Below are 24,757 nucleotides of genomic sequence, written 5' to 3'. Positions count from 1 at the left end.
GAGCCGAGACCAAAAAAATCGCGCCAAATTCGCTCAAAAATCAAGGTCATGTTGACTGTTTTCTTCGATTATCGTGGTGTTGTGCATTATGAATTCCTTCCAACCGGTCAAACAGTCAACAAGGAATATTATTTGAACGTTATGCGTCGTTTGCGTAATGCTATCCGCCTAAAAAGGCCGGAATTGTGGAAAGACAATTCTTGGTTTTTACACCACGATAATGCACCATCCCATACTGCCCTCGTAATTCGTGATCATTTCGCCAAAAACTCAATCCATATCGTTCCGCAACCACCGTATTCACCTGATCTGACCGATCCGAGGACACCGTTTTTATACGATAGAGGAGATTCAAGCCGCAGCGAAGACGGAACTGAAGGCCATCCGGGAAAGTGACTACAACCAGTGTTTCGAAGATTGGAAAATCCGTTGGCATAAGTGCATTGCATCGGGAGGGGATTATTTTGAAGGGGATGAAATTGATTTGGAAGAATAAATAAAGAATTTTCAAAATAAATACAATGTCACCTTTTGGGCACAGAGCATTTCTCTCCAGTTTTGGTTTCAGCATAACATTTGTTGTTCAGATGGGCTTAAAAATTTGTTTGCTTATTGCATTTATATAAGAAGACGCACGGACAAACATTGGGTAGTCGAAAAAGTCTTTTCGTATTTCTTATCAAATTTCAACTTATTTTTTTATATATAATGAACTTTAATGAACCAAATACATATGTATTATTTTGTTCGACCACTTTTTGCCATTTTTCCGCCAGAGACTTTATTCCATCAGTTCAAAACTTTTCTGGTTTCTCGGCAAAAACTGCTACAAGTAATTTTCACAGGCTTCTTTTGAAGCCAACTTTACTCCATTAAGGGAGTTCTGCATTGCATCAAAACTTCCCAATCAAGCGCTCCCAGTGCCGAGAGTCCCACCAAACACTCAGTATAACCTTTGGAGGCGTCAATTCTGGCTTTGCGACCATTTGTTGAGTTTCAGCACGCTTGGACCATGATCTTTATTGCACATTGTTGTCGAATTTCATCCACTTTTCGTCTTCTGTTACCATTCGCTTCAGAAATGGTTCGATTTCATTTCGTTTCAACAAAAAATCGCAGATGTTAATTAGGTTCATTCAATTTTTCACGGACAATTTATGTGGTACCCTAACATCGAGCTTCTTTTTGTAGCCAGCCTTTTTTAAATGGTTCAAAACCGTGATGATGAATTTTAAGTTCCTTCAATCTTTTCCAAAATTTCATCGACCTTTTCAACGATAGGTCGACCAGAGCGGGGTGAATCTTTCACATCGAAATTTCCAGAACGGAAGCGAGTGAAATATTGTTGTGCTACACAAAATGATACAGCATCATCTCCGTAAACTTCAAAAGTTTCATTGGTGACTTTCGTAGCATACTTCCCTTTTTTATACAAAAATTTTAAAACTTAGCGAATTTCTTCATTATTTTCACTCATTTTTGAACACCTTCTTTAACTTCCCCGAATCTCAGCTTTCCAACACTATATGATATGGCACCCTGTGATTGTTAGCACTGGAGATATATGACTGCAACATCTATTGACGAAATACAAAAAAACTTTTCGCACTACCCAATATAAGCATCATATAGCCACGCTCAGTTTTAGAAAAATTCGCAACCCGTGAGCTGAGCTGAGTGAGCGCCGAGAATTGACTGATTGCATGATATTTGCAGTTGCGTTTTTAATCTCCAATATATCAATATCATCGCCATCAGCATTGACATTGTCATTTAGAAAATTTATTTATGTAAAAAATTTATTAAATTTTTTTTATTGACCATTTTACAAAATAGTAATCTTAGTTTTAAGAAAATTGTAAAAACAAATATATTTGAGTTTGTAAGCATTTATTTAAATCATATTTATAATTACAATAATTAAAAGTTGACCCCTATGTATCATAACAATAATAATGAATGTTTCAAAAGTGTAAAGCCTGGTAATTAAACCACCATTGGTATTGTTGTCTTCCTGAAGCTAGGCTTGGCTTTATCCAGCCTTTGCCCTTAGACCAAGCTAAGCTGCAGTGTTTATACTGACTGTTCACGGGACAACTATTCCCTACGGTTTTTCCCAGGAGATCCGGACGCCTTTGATCCTTTAATAATGTTGTTGTTCTGGCTCATAACATGGACGACCAGTGCTGGGGGAAGTAGGTACGCGCATAGGCCCCGCTACGTCTTCTTAAGAATGGCGCCAAGTATCCGTAAGCTCCGTCCTATACTGGGATATTTCAGGGTATGGGTCGCATGAAATCTTGATGTATCCCTTTTGTACCCCTAACCATAATACGACTTTTTACATGAAAACTGTTGTACTGAGGTTGCTCCTCAAACTACACTCAACTAAAATCTTAGCAGCCATCGTCCTGAAACTGTGATATTTATCAGCAGTCGACAACCTCGGATATGGTTTAGCAAATATTTTTACAAACCTATGCGCCCTTCCCTTCCAGAGAAGAGTGGGCAGAAGACGGTTAAGCGAGGACATTATAAAGTAATGGATTTTAATACCGGTGATTTCACAATAGCCTAAAGGCCTAGGTGCATATTTACGGACAATTGATTAACATGATGCAAGGTCTTTGTATTATCTAATGGCTGTTTTGTAAATTAAGCTATTAACTAACATGTCCTATAAAAAAACTTAAATTTTCCTCTTAATATGAAATAAACTTTACGCACATAAAAAACTGTAGATCTGAACTGGGGTTAAAATACAATATTTTAAGTAAAAAACATGTGGTATTACACTCTGCCTGCAAAAATGCGTATTAATGAAATAAGACCGATTATCCAATGATTTAAATTGTTATACCGTTGCGAACTTCGTATTTGTATGTGCAAACTAGGGTAGGTCCTTTTTTGATTTAGTAGTTGTTAGACTTCTTCTTTTGAATTGCCTATAGTATACTTATTGTATATTAGGATTCGCTCATAAGAACTAAAATTGCAAATAAATTAAGTTTAAGATGTAAAAAAGAAAGACATCGAAGCATACTACCAATTTAATGTTCAATGACTTAGTTTATAGATGGCCCAGTTGTCGTGTAAAAATTCATGAGGCTCTTCTACGAAAATTTTTAAAAAGTTAAAGTGATTAGGCCTACTAATCTTCGTTAAGTTAACCATTCCATTGAATTGCCAGCAACAAGCAATTTTAACCCATAGGAGCTCCGATGTTCTCTTCTGCGTGTTATAAACTTGGTGAAATACTTAATATGCACTGTACAAAAAAACTTAATATACCCTGTATAAACAGATGTCTGTATACGCCTTGCAAATCTTGGGATTTCATTCACAAATGTACTTTGAAGATAATTAATACAAACATTAGACGTTCGACAGATATTACATATGTATATAATACCTATAACGAAATCCGATAAGGACAACATTCTTGCTAGTCAGGAAACGATGTATCAGCCAAAGTAACCAATAGGTACAGCAGTAAAAACAGAGGGTACACCCAAGGTTCCCAATACATCTGTTTGCGACAACCTGACAAACTCAGTAGAAAATAATGCATGTCAATAAAGGAAAAGACATCACATTAGGATAGACGCAAACCCAAGACACACCTTATGGAGAAGCTCCAGTACGAACAGCAGATGTGAGTTTCTTTTACAATAAATACTAAATATATAATTAGGAGAAAGAATACATCCATTTCCGCAAGTTCCGATAGACTTTCAGGGTGGGAGGAAGTCCAAAATCTCATCAGAGGATCAACGAAGACAGATAGCTTGATAGTTGGTTACTGGAGGGTCTCCGAAAAAAGCCACAGCCATATGTAGTCCTCCTATATACACAACATTCATTTAACTTCAGCTATGTGGCAGGGATGCTGTTCAAAGTCTTTTCAAAAGACGAAAGGGCATTGCTCGCCTCACCTCTGCTGGATGGAGTCACTTGAGGTTTTAATCTTCTCTGGTAGACAGCAATCCCGGCGGCAGGTCTTCTTGAAAATCTGACAGTAAAGCAGTCTGGTCTCATAGTCAACAACAAAGAAAATAAGTACATATCTGCAAAGGACACGCGAAAGAGAACTTGAGCTCGCATTTGGATGCTTCTGTAGATGAGCCAGGTGAAAAAACTCTCCTGGTGTATAGAGCAGCAAAACAATCATATTTGCGGGTAGCTAATTTTATAAGATGTATGTATATACCAGAAATAAATCTACAGATAGCGCTTTTAGACCCATAATCCCATCTTAAAATAATGGAGGGTCGACCGTTTATTTTACCATCATGAATTGAATAGATGTGCTATTAAAATGCTGATTTTTATGTCCGATTAACAATTTTTTAGAACAACAAAGCGACAGCGGCCTATGGATTACCGGTCGATGTAGTCAAATACGGCAGCGAAGAACTGACAAAGTGTCGGCATCAGCTGCTTTGTAAGATATGGTCGGATGACAGCATGCCCGATGTTTGGAATTTAAGTTTTCTTATCAGAGTGGCTTTAGACCTGGAAAATCTACTATCGACCAGATTTTCACAATGCGATAAATCTTGGAAAGTACCCGTGAAAGGAAGATCGACACACATCACCTCTTTGCCGATTTAAAGTCGACTTTGACAGCATGGAATAATACGGCTGTGTAAGCTGACGTTAAGTAATACCAAAAGCTTCGTCAGGATCGGGAAGGACCTCTCTGAGCCATTGGCTACCCAACGAGGTTTCAGACAAGGAGACTCCCTAGCGCTTAATTTCTTTAATATTGTGTTATAGAAAATAATACGAGCTGCAGAGCTAAATAAAGAAGGTACAATCTTCTTCAAGATGATATTGAAATCGTGGCTTCAAATAACCCCACTTTTTGAAAAGATATATATTTGTAATATATTGCCAAAAGCATTTTAGGAAAACATTTAAGTATAGTAAGTTTCCCGATTGGGGAAAGCACCTTAATGTTTGTTTACGTAGCTGCATACCACAAGTTAAATACCAAATTGTGTGCTGATGCAACCACAAATACATAAATTTCAATTATGAACTTCAATGTTAATTGCGTTCCTGCTATGTTTCACATTCGTACACGTGTACAATATGTTCTGTATGTATGTATGGATGTAAGCATAGGTCTACTTATGGCTTAAAATGCACATATAAACATAAATAAATATATTTGCTTTCATTCCACTCACCTGTACTGGTTGTAGCCATGACGGCCAGAAAGGCTATCACGAATAACACGATAATATCAGTCGTCCTCGCGCTGGCGAGTGGCAGCTGGCGAGGCGTTTTACTCCAACGTTTGGTCGCTGCGTAATCAAATGAAGGTTTTCGCTGTTTACTCATTTTCCCAATCGCTCGCTTATCATCCATCGGATCGGAAGACATACCTAAATAGGTGAGGCAATAAAGAAGCGATGTATTTTTCAATAGCAAATTAACAACTTTTGGTGGATCCACGGAAGACACGATTTATTAGTTAAACGGACGCCTAAAGACTGCAAATAAAGATGAGAAATTGCAGAGAGAAAAGTAAATATTTCAGTGTTATGTCAAAAAGGTCGAGTTTCATTAAATATGTATAAGGAGTTTTGGATAGCGAACCGCCATTTTAGATGAGCTAAAAATTTATACAACCAAATACAGACACACCTGCATAATTACACTCCAAACACACATACAAACATATCAAAAAGCTTGATTGCGACAAAGATTTACATTGCGATGAAAGATTCTTCTGAACTAAAGGTACACGACAGATCTCTCCTCTAATTCACTCAAGCGACAGTAAACTTCTTTCCTAATGCAAAATGCATATGATACCTGTTACTCGTATAATTTGTCACGTCTTTATTAATGCATTAAAAGCAAAATAATGTAAGGGTTGTAAAACCGTACATAAGTGTCACATGTGTGTTAGGATTGCAAAGCACATTTATGTGCTTTTGTCATTATCATGTGGAAGGTATGTTATCGCAGAACATTTTAAATAAAATTCGTGTATAAGGGCAAATGTGAGAATCTCTCGAGTTTATTAGAAAATTTCACAAAACTCAAGAAGCTTGAATTATTATTCCCCAAAAACAATCGAATGACTAAGGGGGGTAAGGTTTTAAAGGCAAAAAAAAAGTATATATATTTGTGTTTTTTTTTGCGGCGACATGAGTAATATAATTTTATTAAATTTAATGACATATTATATATTATAATACTTGAAGTATATTAGAAAAAAATTGCATTAAATAAGCCTGTGACGGTGAATCTCCAGAAGTGGCTTGAAAAAAAGTAACTTAACGGTCAACATTATAACTCGTTAGCGGATCATATGAAACAAAAAAATTTATATTTGTTTGCAGCTCATTCTCACCCTGGTATTTAAAACGAAGTGGAGATCTTTCTGCTCCTCTGCTTCCCCGGCGGATACTGTGTCGAATAATTTCAGAGCTGGAGTGTTTTCATACATACGGACGACATGACCTATTCAATGTCGTCGTATATCTTGTACACCTCAACGTTTCAACGACTGCGGTACTCGCCGTTGCCAAGGAGCTAAGGATCATGAATCTTCCGCAAAATCTGCCTTACGAAAATATGTAACGCCAGCTCATCAGATGTTGTCATTGTTCATCCCTCTGCACCATACAGCAGGACGAGGGTGAAAAGTGAAAAATACTGTTAGTAGCAGCATCTTTTCGTAGAATTTTCGAGCATTACCTCTGTCGGCCAGCTTCTCAAGCTCTCTTGTTTGTCTGCAAATGCGTCTCGCTTCCCTCTTCCACTCTCGGTATCTATCCCATCCCGCAAGTGTTGTGGTCGGTCGTAACGTTACGAAGTAGGCAGTCTGTTTTTTCTCCGCTGCGACACGGCACTCCTCATCGTACCAGCTGTTCGTTTGCCTTTTCCGAAAACCAATGGTTTTGTTTGAAGCTGTACGTTAGGAGTTTGAAATGCGTCCCACAGTTCCCTTATACCGAGTTGCTGAAGAGTTCTCTTAGTAAACAGGAGTGCAAATCGAGTAGAAACCCGTTCGGGTATCTGTTATGATTGCAACTTCTCGACGTCGAACATTGTGTTTATTGACTTGCGTTGTTTGCTGCACAGAGGCGGGTGCGTATCTTGGCTGCATGATGAACTTTTCTATGCGGAAACTTGGTAACATAGATAACAATATTTCGGGTTCCAACGTTGTCGAACAGTCTCAACACACTTGGGGGATGTTTCATCGTGGAGGCTGAATTAACCGATCGTTGTGCCAAAGACACTTTCTTCGACCACCTGGCGTTAAATTCGCCAAGCTCATCGCGGCTTCAAGCGCTCGGTCCGTCGGGGGGGGGATATGTTGAAGAACTTGACGCTTACTGACGGGGTCTCTCCCCACCACAAATCTAACACTGTTACAAGGACATCAACCAGCTTGACATGCTCTTAAATCGTAATCCCTAATACGTTTACATAGTCGTCACTGTTCGAGGCTGTTTTCTTCTTTTCAAGCCCAGTGCACAACCGTAGGGAGGGCTATTTCGCCATCTCACTTTGGCTCTCCTTCAAATGAATGTTTTTTGACTACCCCTACTATACTTGGTCTAAGACCGGAATTCGTGAGGTGCTAAAGCGTTATGTAAAGGATCGTTTCTGACCACTCCAAAGTGAATGACGCTCAGAGGACTTTCCACACTTGCGTAAACTTCTGCGCATGGCTAAACCCTCATCAACTGCCACACCTACTTCCCATTAAACAAAATTTTAAATTTAATTTGAAAATTTCACTTTCCTATATACAAATCAAGAAGCAGTTAATATATGGAATAGAACGTTGCACGAATAATGTCTTTAGAGTATGCAACCTTATGACCAAAAATTGTCCAAATCAAACAAAACTGTTTGAGCCCCTAGGTACCGAATATCTAGACCTTAGTACCTATAGTGAAAATTGGTTCATCGAATTTGTTCTTGTCAAGGAAGTCGTGACAGAGCATCCACTTGGCATATTGGCATAAATTTGTTGCACCCCAAAGGAAACGTCGGAGTCCATAAAAATATTCATAAAGGATCACCGTGATAAACAGCGTCAAAATAATCATGTTCGCTTTCCATTTTCCCATCGCTGTTCATTTGTTTGTTTGTTGTAAACGCGAGCTAGTGCATCAGTTTGTGAGATATTGATCTGAAATTTTCCTGAATAATCGGTTGTATGGGAGATGTAAGTTACAGTTGGTTGATGTGGCCGATTTAGACAAATGCTCAATAATATATCAAAATGCACCTCAATATTAAAATTCGTATCGATATCTCAAAAGCTGACGAAGAAACTTTTAAAAACGATTGCTCGAAACCGTTTCTGGGACCATAGGGTTCCAGGCATGCAAGTATGTATGTGTGGGCGAGTTTAGAAGTAAAAAGGTAAAAACGAAAGATACTATGAAATTAATGTGCCAAATAAACCATAAAAGGCGTACTTTGTATAACCCAATTGACCGCATGCGAGTACATACATATATCGTTATTTCAGCTCACACACACTTTTATGAACACGCATTCACACAACTACAATAATCAACTCACTTCTTCTCTGTGTCATTGTGTGTGAAAGCAAAAAATATCAACAAACCTCAGCAAACGGAACACAAATACACAACAATATAAAAAAACACATCCCTTACAACAAAAAAATATAAAAGGCGTCGCCACACTTTAAAATTGCCTAACAGCCACGCTACCCACAAAGCCTGGCACAGCAGGTCTCCTAACAACAAATATCCGTATATGGAACTGAAAAGCTTTCAAGCACCAATGTAGGCAGGGGCAAGGTATACTGTGCCCAAAAAATAAGGTGAATTGTATTTATTTTAAAAAATTTTTATTTATTCTTCCAAATCAATTTCATCTCTTTCAAAGTAATCCCCTCCCGATGCAATGCACTTATGCCAACGGATTTTTCAATCTTCAAAACACTGGTTGTAGTCACTTTCCGGGATGGCCTTCAGTTCCGTCTTCGCTGCGGCTTGAATCTCCTCTAACGTATAAAAACGGTGTCCCCGGAGCGGTCTTTTGAGCTTGATGAACAGCCAGAAGTCGCACGGCGCCAGATCAGGTGAATACGGTGGTTGCGGAACGATATGGGTTGAGTTTTTGGCGAAATGATCACGAATTACGAGGGCAGTATGGGATGGTGCATTATCGTGGTGTAAAAACCAAGAATTGGCTTTTCACAATTCCTGCCTTTTTAGGCGGATAGCGTTACGCAAACGACGCATAACGTTCAAATAATATTCCTTGTTGACTGTTTGACTGGTTGGAAGGAATTCATAATGCACAACACCACCAATAATCGAAGAAAACAGTCAACATGACCTTGGTTTTTGAGCGACTTTGGCGCGATTTTTTTGTAAGCATAGATCCAAGTCTCATCGCCAGTTATAATGCGTTTCATGACACCCTGGTAGTCGGAAAGCATCGTTTCACACACTTCAACGCGACGCCTTTTTCCAAAAAATTCAATGTTTTCGGTACCAGTCGAGATTTGACGCGCCCAAAACATCCTTCAAAATGGTATTGGCTGAGCCTTTCGATATGCCAACTTCATCAACAAGGTCTCTAATTGTTAATCGATGGTTTTTCAACACCAAATCCTTGATTTGTTGAACGTGAGCTTCGTCGGTTGAGGTTGTTGGTCGCCCTGGACGCCCTTCGTCTTCGACAAGTTCACGGCCGGCTTGGAACTCACTATACCACTTGTAAACATTTTTTTTGGACATAGCCTCATTACCAAAGGCTTTCTGCTCCATCCTCAACGTATCCGCAGCAGAAAATTGATTCCGTAAACAAAATTTAATGCAAATTCTTTGCTCAACAAATTTCGACATCGCAAAAAACGAAAAACTCACTTTTAGCAGTTCACAAAACGACACGTATCTCAAACACTAATCAATATTTTGACATGAAATTTGACATAAATGTGACTGACAGTACTACCAACCTAAAAAAAAATAATTCTCCAAATACTTCGACGAGCGCAGTTTAAATTCAAATGTTTTTGGGCACAGTAGTACTTTCTTTTCAGCTTTTAAGCGCGTTTTTGCATGTAAACGGCTACTGAGCTGAACGCACATACATACAAAGGCATTTTTCACCAAAATCACATGAAATGCACACATTTCCACGCATATAAGCGTTGTGTCCGTACACGCACATGCATATGGGCATGCATAAAACCCTGTAAATCTCCTACGAACCCATTTGCATATATCACCTGTGTAATATATCAAACAGTATGGTGTCAACAATTCAATTACCAATATCACAATCCAGTTCTGCATTTGCATGTGGCCCAGAAAATAAGACTACCCTGTAATGGCATAAATAATATTTCAGTAATATGACCATGATACCACGTAACATTTTCTTTTCACATATCTAAGAGACATAACAGATAGAAAAATACGTAATTACTCGTAATCATTCACGACATTTTGAATTATAACCTGTATCTATTGTATTTGGGTGCATCACAAAGATCGAACTATCAGTGCTATGTTGCAAGTATTCCTTACGATATTACTTGAAAATTTGGCGAAAACTCACGAAGAATCAATGCAGTATGCGACGAGGCAGTATTGTGGTGCAAAATACCAAGAGTTTTGGGACTCTTTTTACAAAACACTTCCCGCAAATGACGCAAAACACTCAAATAGTATTTGTTCAAGATTTAAGTTCTTTACAATGCAGTCCTGCGCATAATTAGTAAGGACACAAACCAATACCAGTCAGCTGTCTGCTGAATGCTGAATGATCATATAATTGTACTCAAGCGTTGTATTCGTAGACTAGTAGTTTCACTCTAGCTTAGTGAATGTAAATGTAATTTTACCATATTTCAACTATAGACATACCTATATGTATGTAGGTATGTATCATGTGGCGTGATGCTACAATCCGTTAACCAATTATGTATTTAATGAGAAACTCAATAAAGAAGCGGCCTATTTCGTGACAGACTGGTGTAGCAATCATACGAGCTTTTCAATTAGCGGAATTTTAAGGACAAATCTTATACAGTATTCCTTGTTGAAAGTTTGGGCGGTCGGAACGGATTCGGACTGACCACAACTCGATAATCGAACTGTCAACATTTCGGTTTCAGCCGATTGATCCTCTGTTTCTGGGTCGTAAGCATAGATCCAAGACTAATCGCCAGTAATTAATCATTGTTTCAAAGACCTTAAAGTGACGCTGTTTTTCGAAACAATTTAGTGATTTTGGAACCAATCGACTTTTACTTTCCTTCAAAATATAATTCAATGATGCTTATATTCCAGCGATGCCAGTAACATCTCTGACTGTTTATCATCGATTCTCAAGCACTAATTCCTTTACTTCATTGATGTGTTGTTCATCAAACAAACAAAAACATTTTCTCGCGACAAACAATATCAGCCTTCTCTAACGTTCTGAACGTTTTGGCACCAGAAATTTGATTCCCATCCAAAATTGAATGGTACTTCTTTGTTGAGTAAAATAAAATAATATAACAAAACATTTTGACGAATGGATTTTAAATTAAAAAGTCTTACTATTTTTTGCCACAGTAGTATGTGTGTTTTTCAATGAGGCAATACTTTTTCAGAGTTGGTCTTTTTGACAGCTGTAACTTGACCTGTACTCAGTTTACTTACTGAATGAGACCGAAGGGAGTTAATCACCGACTTCGACTTTCATAAGAAATTTTTGTTGAACGATAAGCCTTACTTTTATTTAAATGTGTACGTTAATTAACAGAATTGTAAAATTTTGATTGATAACAATCCACAGGCCATTGTTTAGGCACTGTTACATACTCAGAAAATCATATTTTGATGAGACTTCTCTATAGACAGAGAAAGTCTTGGGTTGATATTTCTTAAAAATGAAGCAGACCTTAATATTATATTTAATGGGAAACGCTATAGATTACAGAATTTTTATATATATTAAAAGATTTCGATGTGAACAGCCTTTTGTTCCATAATACGGCGCTATATGCTGTACATGCAATGAACAATCTAATTATTAAATTACATTTTTGGCGAACGATTTGGTTATATCGTGACGTGAGTCTCTAGCGTGACCTGTAAGATCTTGCAATTTAACACTGCTGGGGTTAGTTGCTTGACAACGCAGATAAGTCCGAAACCACTGACATCAAGGAAGAGAATATTCCTCACTTGCTGCAAAAAAGTGGTCGAAAATTGAACCTCTCGACTAGAAATTATTCGAGTCAGCTGCGATTACTAACCCGAAATATTTTTTAAAAGATAATTAGAAACCCGTGTGGTTATATTAAAGTTATTATTCCCCATATCATTAAATTATATATCTTTTATTTTTACTTGAAAATCACGCATCTAACAAACTCCTTAGTTAAAGCAAGAAGAATCTTAAATGTAGACCTTTTGGCTTTCTCTATCTTGGATTGTATATTGTATTACAAGCCCAACTTCGATGCTTATGACTCATAAGTTAATTATGAACTCATTTATCAGACATTATGTTTATCAATTTACTTAAAAAAGCAAAACTGAAAAATATACACTCGTTCGTATAACATGTCTGAGAAATATTAATATTTTAAAACAAGTAAGGAAGAGGGCTAAGGTCGGCTGCAACCGAATATTTGATACTCTTGCAACCTGCAGAAATCAAAGCCAGGGAAATATCTTAAGTGCAAACCGTAACCAGAGGAATCACAGCAATTTTATTTGTACATATACTGTATATAACTCATACTCCGACCGACTTGATAAAAAAAAAGAAAGTCATTATAACAGGTGGCGCAAAAATTACCTTCCGATGTTTTTTGACTGAAATTTTTTTAGAAAATGAAAAACTTTGATTCTGCTTGTGGATTATTTTTATTTGGTCTTTTAAATTTTTTTACATTAAGTCGAGAATATGATGTCATGTAAATGGCCGCCGCCACAGTTGATTGTCATTTGAGCCCTTTTTATGCCATTTTCCATCACTTTGGCCAGAACTTCCGGCGATAGGTCCTCACATTCTTGACGGATATTGTCTTTAAGAGCTGCAAGAGTCTGAGGTTTGTTGACATAAACCCGCGACTTAAAAAAGCTCCACAAAAAGAAGTCTGGAGCGATCAAATCAGGCGATCCTGCTTCCTTCAGCATATCGGTTGTGGCACGCAGTGTAGCGTACGATTGTTTATTTACGAGTATTTCGCATGTGTTTACTACACAAATGTCAAAACAGAACTGACATTAGAGGTCAAATGCAAATTTTATAGCATCTTCTGATCATCTTCTGACTTTTGCGCCATTTCACCAAAAAGAGAGCGGTGCCACAATCATGGTCTAATTTTCACAGCGGCTCCCATAAAGCGCTCTCATACCATCTCGCAGGTAAAGTTAGATGTCTCTGCCGTATTTAGTTATAGATTTTTTGTGCTTTTAGTAGTTTTGAACAGAACAGTTATATGGAAAGCGAACGGAGTTATCTTACGATTTCACCCATTTTCAAACTGTCGTTAGAATTTATCATAATGTTTGGGCTAGATTAAATTTATTAGAGGGCGGGCCACGATTTAAATTAGCTACTATGGTGGAAGGCTATAAAGACGATTTATAAGAACTAAGAATTTTTTTAAGGATTTTTGAGACTTTTTCTACTGAATTTTGTTTACGAATTACACATTTGTTACGATTTAAAGTTTTGTCTGATAAATTAGGTAGTGATCCCAAAACATAGATAATGCGAAGAAGGTAGTTCCTAAAATCTAGAAAGTATACTAGCTCAGTTTATTTTTCTTCTAGTGTGGAAGTAAGCTAATAACCCCAATAGGAAAATTCGAAGGAGAACATGGTTAAGATGGCGTAGTCGAACTGTCCCGAGCCGTATTTGTTTCACATGAGTAAAAGAGTTTATTAAAGCTGTTACTCTCTTTCTAACTAACTCCCTAATACAAATTTATATTCGATCAAATTTAATTTTCTTTTAATCCAAAATAAATTACCACAAGTACAGATAGCAGAATTGGAAAATCCATATACTGTCTATACGATGATTTTTACAGGCGCATGGCAAGCAAAATCAGAACGCGGTGAAACGATCTACGTGGGTGTAAAACTGCAGAAATTATATGTAAAATGGTATAACGGAAATATATAAAGTTCATAGTGGCACTCGATAAACGGTACTGTAGGTAAATGAGTTTAATACTCACTGGTCATAGTCTGGTCGTTAGACAGATTGAAAAACCCGCAGGAAATGTCAAGAGCAAGGCACTTGTATTCATTATTATAGTAGTATTGTCAATCAAATGTTTAACAATCATTTTTCATACGAAAATTCATTGCAATAAAACAACTTTATTGTTTATAAATCAATCAAATAAACAGATATTTCCATGTAGCCAAATGAATTTTTGATGACTCATGCCCAGCTCTTGACCGATGCTACGGCTGCTCGTATGCCGGTCTCTTTCGATCAATTCAGCGATTTTATCGCAATTTTCGACGACAGGCCTTCCGGAGCGACCACCTCTACACCAGAACGAAAACATTGAAACCATCGTTGTGCGATGGAAATGGAAACTGTATCGGGTCCATAAACTGCACAAATTTTATTGGCGGCTTAAGATGCATTTTTGCCTTTATCGTAGTAGTACTGTAAAATATGCCGTATTTTCTCTTTATTTTGCTCCATGTTTGCGACGCTATAACTCACGAACGACTTAAAAGAAACGACAATCAATCAAACACGTGTTAGCGCGTGAAATGAGCTTTCCAAAAAGGTATAGCATGACCCGATAAAACTTGAACTACGCCAGCGCCCACTAGCGAAAATTCCGCAAGACTTTTTTGACAACCTATTATTTAAATTGTTGCATTGAAACCCTATATACTTACATATTTACGAAACCATTTATTTGGTGTGGTTGCATACAGTCAATTTAATAAACATATGTACACTTTCATATATATATAACATAAGTATGCGCTGATGTTCTATTAAGTATTTTCTATGCTCTAATATAGTACGTATAATTAGTTATATCTTTTACTGCGGCTCCTTTGACATTTTATTACTACTAACCCTTGTAATATCTCTCTGGAGCAAACACTTTCTTATGTGAAGCATCGCCTTTATTTCGCACATTTCTCGCTTTTGCCTTCAAATCACGTGCCACACATTATTCGCAGATTATTACCGTTAATCGAAGATCTGATTTAAGTAATCACATGTTACAATGGCTTTATTCAATTGAGATTTATGTGTGGAATTTTCGAATTTGATACGTTTGTTCAATTATTATATGCGGAGTTTTAAGGGTTAAAATTCTAGGAAACCACAAATTACACAGGTCAACACGATTTTTAGGTCTGACATCTAAATGTTAAATTTTAGTTTCTCCTATGACAAAAATAAGGAAAAAAATTTTTTTTTCCGGTTAAAGTTTGCTTACGTAGAAATTAGAGCAATTTTTCGATTTTTAAGCAGAAATGACTGATTTTTATAATTTTTCTACAATTTCACTATAGATTATAATTAGAAAACTTTTTTTTAGATACAAGAGTTGTTTTTATTCAAGATGTGTGATAAACAATAATATATAAATGTAAAATAACAAGAAATTACTGTCTAAAAGTGCAAATTTTTTGTATTTCTGTTATGCTCATATGAGCTCTCTCGTTTTAAACCCCAAATATACTTATCGATGTAGATCAGCCAAAAGCAAACTTAAAGAACTAAAGATTAATATTTAAGTGTTTTTCAATGTCTAGAATCAGAATCAAAGCATGAGAACAGAAACCCAAAAAAAAATATTTTTTTTGTTGACCGGTGTTATTTATACACATTTCGGATATTTTGATTCAATGTATATTTGGTAAAATACACTGTTTGTTACGTTTGTTATAAGGGCGCAAATTAACAAATTCATAGTGCTCATTGAGTTCTAACCGCAGTTTCTATGCATTGATGGAGCTAGTCATAAAAAGCATTATTCGCCAAAAAAAATTTATTTGTAGAATCTCTGCACCAACATTAGTGGCAATTTTTTTAAATGAATAAATAATTCACACTAAATAATTGTGTTCACTGAACACGATTTTCAAAGGTTGACTATGCTCGCCGAGGATATCTTTAAGACGAAGATTATGACCTATGACCCTAAGCGCTTCATGACCTATGTATGTATATGCCAATTTTTCGATATAAATAAAATTATAAAATGAAATACTGCCGTTTTCGTAATATATCGACTCTAATTTTACTTATAGGGATTTTTGCATTTCTTTTCCACATATACAAATATATGTATAAGTTGCCTATGCCCTTTATTTCCTGATTAGGCAACTCTAGTGTTGCAGCCAGGCAATTAACACTTTATCGTAAAATCGGATATTTTTAATGTTAGTCGGAACGGTTTGACATAAGAGCGCTATTTGTGTTATTTACAGTAATTTAAAATATTCATCTCGGCCAAAAAATGGAATGAAATGGTGAATATTTCCGTGCGATTATTTTTTACAACTTTCGATGTGAATTAAAACATTGATGAACTTTTTATATTTTTTGGCGATAAAGCTCTATCAAGGAGCAGTATTTATTGATGGTATGATTAATTCAATCGGAGTCGTAGATCACTTCAGGATGAATTTCCTGAAGGTCGTTTAAAACAGTTTTTGTTCAGGAATCTATTGAAGCTGTGCTTAAACTGATATTGCAAGTTCGTCGTGAGACCTATCGTGAAATTGAGACAATTATAGCCATTAGTAGGATCAGCAAACATTCAAAATTGACTGAACATTTGACTGTAAAACATTTGTTCACCGTGTATCCCAAACAATTTGTCTGTCGTTCAAAAAACCTCTTACCATTAGTTTGGCAGTTGTCTTTCAAGAAATCAGTAAATCGAGTCGCTGAAGACGGATCACTCTTCACCACGACATTGCGAGTTCTCACACGGACCGAAGCAATTCAAAACATTGATTTCACAACTGATCCAGCTTACAGACTTGGCATCGAATGATTTCTTTTTAATCCCGTACGTTAAAAATACACTAAGCGATCAACGATTTTTGACACAAGTGTGTCAAGGGGTTAAATGGGTTTAAAGGTTTCCAAAAATCAAATTTTCAAATTTTAATTATCGTCTTATTGTATTGTCGGAGATAAGGCCTTGAGAACATGTGCACTTGAAGTCGGTTGGCAAGATTTGTCGAGAACTGCTCAATCGATCTTCAGGAAGTTTTACACAGGCCTTTGACAATTTGGCTTTTTTTTCGATTATAACTATTTAAAAAAACAAAAATATCGCGAAATTTTCACTGAAATTTTCATTTTATCGTCTGCCAAAAATTCAATTTTCCTATCTTCAGTTTCTTTCCTTCGTCCAAGTTCTAAGTCAAGGTTTTAACTAAAACACGTATTTTTTCACTTTGTATAAAGAGTTATCCTGCCAACGCGGACGCATCATTTTTCCGAGGGTTCACCGGAAATGGCGTCGCAATGACCGAGTTTAAAATATATTTTTTCAAAAATGTCAGAATTTTTTTGTTAATATTTAGTATGTGTTTGTAACAATAAAAAATTCTAATAAAATATTTCATTTTTATATGAGAAAAAAATTGTTGAAAAATTGTTGTTTATTTTTCTCGAGGAAACCTATGTAATCCCTTAAGACCTCATATTTTGGAGATACTTCAATCAGAGTATAGATCCTAGTAAAGAATATTTTGATAAACAAGAAAACGATTTTTAAATTTTTTTTTGTTCCCTAATAATAAAAAATGAAAGGCAACCCTCATAAGTCCGAAAAATGAAATAACAACATGGCACTGTCATTAAGGTTTTTTGCAATTTTACAAACTTTTATATTCAAGCAAATCAGATTTCAACGCGAGCTTGAAACGAATGAACAAACAAACATTAAGTTTTATTTCATTTTATTCAGTTATATTTCGCCGTTTTTATACTCTCGCAACAAAGTTGCTAACGAGAGAATATTATAGTTTTGTTCACATAACTATTGTTTGTAAGTCCTAAAACTAAAAGAGTCAGATATAGGGTTATATATACCAAAGTGATCAGGGCGACGAGTAGAGTCGAAATCCGGATGTCTGTCTGTCCGTCCGTCCGTCTGTCCGTCCGTCTGTCCGTCCGTCCGTCTGTCCGTCCGTCCGTCTGTCCGTCCGTCCGTCTGTCCGTCCGTCCGTCGTCCGTCCGTCTGTCCGTCCGTCCGTGCAAGCTGTAACTTGAGTAAAAATTGAGATATCATGATAAAACTTGGTACACGTATTCCTTGGCTCCATAAGAAGGTTAAGTTCGAAGATGGGCAAAATCGGCCCACTGCCACGCCCACAAAATGGCGGAAACCGAAAACCTATAAAGTGTCATAACTAAATTAAGCCATAAATAAAGATATTAAAGTGAAATTTGGCACAAAGGATCGCATTAGGGAGGGGCATATTTGGACGCAATTGTTTGGAAAAGTGGGCGTGGCCCCGCCCCCTACTAAGTTTTTTGTACATATCTCGGAAACTACTATAGCTATGTCAACCAAAGTCTACAGAGTCGTTTTCTTCAGGTATTTCCATATACAGTTCAAAAATGGAAGAAATCGGATAATAACCACGCCCACCTCCTATACAAAAGTTATGTTGAAAATCACTAAAAGTGCGTTAACCGACTAACAAAAAACGTCAGAAACACTAAATTTTACGGAAGAAGTGGCAGAAGGAAGCTGCACCCAGGCTTTTTTTAAAAATTGAAAATGGGCGTGGTGCCGCCCACTTATGGACCAAGAACCATATCTCAGGAGCTACTAGACCGATTTCAATAAAATTCGGTATATAATATTTTCTTAACACCCTGATGACATGTACGAAATATGGGTGAAATCGGTTCGCAACCACGCCTTCTTCCAATATAAAGCTATTTTGAATTCCATCTGATGCCTTCTCTGTATAATACGAGTATAAACATTAGGAACCAATGATGATAGCAGAATAAAACTTTACAAAAATACGGTATTTGAAAAATATGTAAATGACGGATAATGAAATCTCGATTATCACTTTATCATGCGAGAGTATAAAATGTTCGGTGACACCCGAACTTAGCCCTTCCTTACTTGTTGAGTTTACTTTTAACTCAATTAATTTGATTTTAAATTTATTTCTAATACTTTAGTTATTCTTTTTTTATTTTAGTTAAATTACCTACTATGTGGCAAACTAAGTATGTCACTACACTTTATCCAGTTCTTGTATTTGATGTTTTAAAAAATATGTCGATTCGACTTAATTGCTCCACATTTGTACTGTGTGTCAATAATTTATAACATAAATTTCGCATTTCTCCCAGGACATGTTAATTGACAAATTTTCACATTTTTTATATTGCTTAATTAATTGTAGGTACATACATATACAAGTATACACCGACAATTTTTGAATCGATTTAAAACAATCACTCAAGCGTTAGGTAATCGCAATTAAAACAGCAAAACAAATACCAATTGAATAACAACAAAAGCTAGAGCAAGTAAACATACCATACATATGTCTGTATGTCAGTGCTCACAGCATAATAATGACACTGGTAAACATTGTTTTTGTCACATGAACTTTGTTATGATTTTTATTTATGTTGGTGTACCCTCATTAAAAATATATAACAGTTTTGTTTCTATCACATCCAGTTTTCTTGTGACAGCTACATATTCATTTCTGACCTCATATACTAATTGAACAGTGCTATTTAGACTATTTTGGTTTTCCTGTGAGGAATCAAGACAACTCCTGGGTTCCACATAAATGTTGTGTAACGTGATTGGGCTAAACAAGAACCTAGACATCTGTCATTTGCTATACCAATGATTTGGACGGAACCAAAGGATCATGTAAGTGATTGTTATTTTTTTTTTACTCAAACAAAAGGTATTACTACCAAATCCAAACACACTATCCAGTATCCAAACTTGTCTTCCGCCAAGAGACCCATCCTACATAGTGCCGAACTGCCTGTGCCGATGCCTCCAAATCGATCAAAAAGTGAGAGTTCTAGTCCGGAATTTGTTCTCAGTCAGCATAATAAGGTATCTGAAGATAGCGACTCAAGTTATGAACTGTCAACATCAAAAGAACCGCAATTATTGACACAACATGATTTAAATCTGTCTAAAAAACAGGCTGAGCTTTTGAGGTCTAAATTAAACGACTGGAATTTACTTTCTCGTGGTACAAAGCTTTCTTATTTTCGACGTCGTGACGATGAAATAAAACCTTACTTTTCTGAAGGAGGTGATTTAGTCTATTGTAATAACTTTCCTGTTGTGATGAATTTATTAAATTTCGAATATGATCCTAGTCACTGGCGACTGTTTATTGACTCTTCAAAAACTAGTTTGAAAGCAGTGTTACTGCATAACGGAAACAAACTTCCTTCAGTGCCGATTGCTCATGGTTCTAATATGAAAGAATATAGTAAACACGCTTGGAAAATTTGTGGTGATTTTAAAATCATTGCACTTTTACTTGGACTACAGCTTGGTTATACGAAATTTTGCTGTTTTATTTGTGAATGGGACAGTAGAGACAGAAAAAGTCACTATACAAAGAAAGTGTGGCCCAAACGTGAATCACTAACTCCAGGCCATTAATATGTTAAAAATGATCCTCTAGTGAACCCTGATGACATACTTTTACCACCGTTGCACATAAAGCTTGGCCTGATAAAAAATTTTGTAAAAGCTATGCCTAAAGATGGAGATAGATTTTTATATCTAAAAGAGAAATTCCCTAAACTCAGCGAGGCGAAAATCAAAGAGGGAATACGGCAATTAATGAAGGATAAGAGCTTTGAAGAAAAACTGAATGATCAGGAAAAACTCGCCTGGAAATGTTTTGTGAATGTTGTTCAAAATTTTCTAGGTAACCATAAAGCGGAAAATTACAAAGATTTAATAAATTAACTTATGAGCCTTAAATGATAGCTTTGGGTGTAATATGTCCTTGAAAATACATATGCTGGACTCTCATCTGGATTTCTTTCCGGCAAATTTAGGTGCTGTGAGTGACGAACAAGGTGAAAGGTTTCATCAAAACATTTCCTTAATGGAGAAGCGTTATCAAGGGAAATGGAGTCCAGGAATGCTAGCAGACTATTGTTGGAGACTTAAAAGGGACCTACCGGAAGCCAAATATTCAAGAAAATCATAAGTATCTATTAGATATTAGGAAATAATTCTGTAAGTGTGGCTGAATTTTGTACTTTTTACGAAAATATATGTTATGATGTCACAAGAAAACATGTGTACATTTTTTTTCATTGATATATTATTATTTGGTGGCCCAAGTATATTCAAAATTTGATATAAATTTTTATGTGACAAAAAACAATTACAAATTTGTTGACCAGTGTAAATAATAATATAGTTGCACGCTCAGCGGGAAATGCAGACTCAAGGCCACTGCTGCTTTACTTTTCTACCAGTCACGTGACGTGACGCCGGTCATTAGGCGAATAACAATATTGTATGTACACAAGTGGGAGCGCACACGCTTTTAGTTTCTCTATTTATATACATATGTGCATGCGCTAGCTTGTTTGCTACATTTGTTTTTGTCATTAATTATGCGTAACATGTGACATCACGGCTCCGACCAACTGACCGAGTTATGACTGCGTTGATGTCAACGTCAGCATCAACATTTGCCGCCAATTAACTTTGCGCGTTTAAATTCACAAATACACAAGCGCAAGTATTAAGTACCACATACACACATACAAGCACCTGCAATTAGCAGTTTACTTTCGACCTATTTCGCTATTTACTTTTTTCGAAAGTCTCAAAAACTCTGTTTTCGTTTCACCTCCGTTTCCGCGCTACTCTGCACATATACTAGTTTTGAAGCCATTACTTAAGAACGTGATTGCGAGAGCACTTAATTAACAAAAAACAAGAAAAAACGTTAACTTCGACTGCACCGAAGCTAATATACCCTTCACAGCTGCATTTCTTTTAGTAACTATGTGTTCAGTTTGCATGGAAGCTATATGCTATAGTAATCCGATCTGAACAATTTTTTCGGAGATTATATTGTTGCCTTAGAAAATAATTTATACCAAATTTCGTGAATATATCTTGTCAAATGCAAAAGTTTTCCATACCAGCATTTGATTCCGATCATTCAGTTTGTATGGCAGCTATATGCTATAGTGAGCCGATATCGGCAGTTCCGACAAATGAGCAGCAAAATTTCAAAATGATATCTTAAAAACTGAGGGACTTGTTCATATATTTATATATATACTTTAAAGGGTCTCCGACGCTTCCTTCTGGGTGTTACAAACTTCGTGAAAAACTTAATATACCCTGTTCGGGGTATAATTATCGAAGGAGACAGCTCGTCTCACCGACTGCGATTTTGCCAACACATTAAATGCGCGTGTGTGTATTTGCTTTTGTTATATTTGTTGTATTTTTGATCAGTTTGTTGTTGTTGAAATTTCACTTACATTTGCTGTCACTGGAAAATGTCACAGCAAAGGCGAAATATGTCAAAAGCATAGGGTTATGTATACCAAAGTGATCAGGGTGACGAGTAGAGTTGAAATTCGGATGTCTGTCTGTCCGTCCGTCCGTGTGCAAGCTGTAACTTGAGAAAAATTGAGATATCATGATGAAACTTAGTACACGTATTTCTTAGCTCCATAAGAAGGTTAAGTTCTAAGATGGGCAAAATCGGCCAACTGCCACGCCCACAAAATGGCGGAAACCGAAAACCTATAAAGTGTCATAACTAAGCCATAAATAAAGATATTAAAGTGAAATTTGGCACAAAGGATCGCATTAGGGAGCGGCATATTTGGACGTAATTTTTTTGGAAAAGTGGGCGTGGCCCCGCCTTCTACTAAGTTTTTTGTACATATCTCGGAAACTACTATAGCTATGTCAACCAAACTCTACAGAGTCGTTTCCTTCAGGCATTCCCATATACAGTGCAAAAATGGAAGAAATCGGATAATAACCACGCCCAGCTCAAATACAAAGGTTATGTTGAAAATCACTAAAAGTGCGTTAACCGACTAACAAAAAACGTCAGAAACACTACATTTTACGGAAGAAATTGCAGTAGGAAGCTGCACCCAGGCTTTTTTTTAAATTGAAAATGGGCGTGGCGTCGCCCACTTATGGACCAAAACCATATCTCAGGAACTACTCCACCACCGATTTCCCTGATGGCATGTACGAAATATGGGAGAAATCGGTTCACAACCACGCCTCCTTCCAATATAACGCCATTTTGAATTCCATCTGATGCCTTCTCTGCATAATATATACATTAGGAACCAATGATGATAGCGGAATAAAACTTTACACAAATACGGTATTTGTAAAATATGTATGTAAATGACGGATAATGAAATCTCGATTATCACTTTATCATGCGAGAGTATAAAATGTTCGGTGACACCCGCACTTAGCCCTTCCTTACTTGTTTTTAATTTCCTTTTCCTTTATCAAAAAAACATCGGTTTTAGTTGCAGCACTAACATTTACATCTTTTATATTTTTGTTTATATTATTACATATGTATATATTTTTTATAGATTTATTTACTAACAATACACTTTCACTAAAGGTGGTTTTTGTTATTTATTTTTAATAATTGTCACAACTTAATAAAAACAATTCTAAAAATTCCACGTAATTGCAGTAATTTATATGTAAATTCTGTATATACATACACACAAACACTAAAGGACACAGAAATACACTATAGGCACCTACCCACATACACCACTGTTCCTTCGAAGTGCCAGTTGTGTTGACAGCGCGACGACGACTGACTGATGCAGTGGTCCAGCGAGTTGGTACCAAGCTAAAGCCATGTGATGCACATAACAACATCAACAAAAAGGTTCTCTTCGAGAGTGACAATGGTGAATTTCTACTAGGATAGCTTGGGGAGAGAAGGATAACAAAAATACGCAAAAGATATTTAGAGACAGCTGATAGTAAATTGAGACCGAGTAAAATGTTGAGAGCGAGCGCAATGCGGAGAACAGGACTGAGTGACAAGAATGCTTCGTGAGGGATTATGTACACGTCTCTAGCTTATTCATACAAAGAGCAGGAACGAGTGATAAGGAAGCCTCGTGAGAGAGAATGTACATGCATTTACATTATACGTAGAAACACTTTTATATACTTCTCTCCTATATACTACATGTATATTATTGTAGTAAATAAGTACGTCATGGTTTGGATGCACTTGCCATTTTTCCAAAAATAATAAAGCTACTCAGTGATTCTGTGCTTTTTAAACCTTTTCAGAACGTTCTGGGTATAGCTAAAAAACTTTAGTTTCTACTACGCAATTCAATTCATAACCCATCAAACTGAAATGGACTTATCTAACCTCTTCCTTTCATGACGTAGTTTTTGAATATGTGGAGGACTTGACATCTACTTTTGATACTTTATCTAGTCTATTGAACTGCGAAGCTTTTACGTATTTAAGACGAGTGTTAGAAAAGACTGGACAGAAGCAAGGGAGGTGTTACAGTGTCTCTTTCATGCATACTTTCTTGCATTTTCTGTATACATCTTTGTTACTTATGCCGGCTTACATGTGACGATAGTACTTTGTGACCGGTCATTAGGCGAACAATCGTCTCGGCGCCCTTTCGAGGCCGAGCAAAAAACCGGCTGTCGACGTATATATTGACGTTCTTTATATCGCTTCCTGCA

General features: G+C 36.5%; 2 protein-coding genes across 3 annotated transcripts in view; one reads left to right on the top strand and one right to left on the bottom strand.

The window, feature by feature from the left end:
* Positions 1 to 23,867, bottom strand: part of LOC126752706 (uncharacterized) — a 42,821-nt gene extending 18,954 nt beyond the window's left edge. For both annotated transcript variants that reach the window (XM_050463683.1, XM_050463682.1), the window contains exons 1-2: positions 23,795 to 23,867; positions 5,196 to 5,501 (exon numbers count right to left, since the gene is read on the bottom strand). In XM_050463683.1, coding sequence (XP_050319640.1) covers positions 5,196 to 5,391 — 196 coding nt within the window. In that variant the 5' untranslated portion in view covers positions 5,392 to 5,501; positions 23,795 to 23,867. The remainder of the gene's footprint in view (positions 1 to 5,195; positions 5,502 to 23,794) is intronic.
* Positions 1 to 24,757, top strand: part of LOC126752644 (uncharacterized) — a 216,203-nt gene that overhangs the window by 138,882 nt on the left and 52,564 nt on the right. The window lies entirely within an intron of this gene.

Source organism: Bactrocera neohumeralis, chromosome 3 (genome assembly GCF_024586455.1).
Source record: "Bactrocera neohumeralis isolate Rockhampton chromosome 3, APGP_CSIRO_Bneo_wtdbg2-racon-allhic-juicebox.fasta_v2, whole genome shotgun sequence".
NCBI classification, from domain to species: Eukaryota; Metazoa; Arthropoda; class Insecta; order Diptera; family Tephritidae; genus Bactrocera; species Bactrocera neohumeralis.
This window is presented reverse-complemented; position numbering and strand designations above follow the sequence as displayed.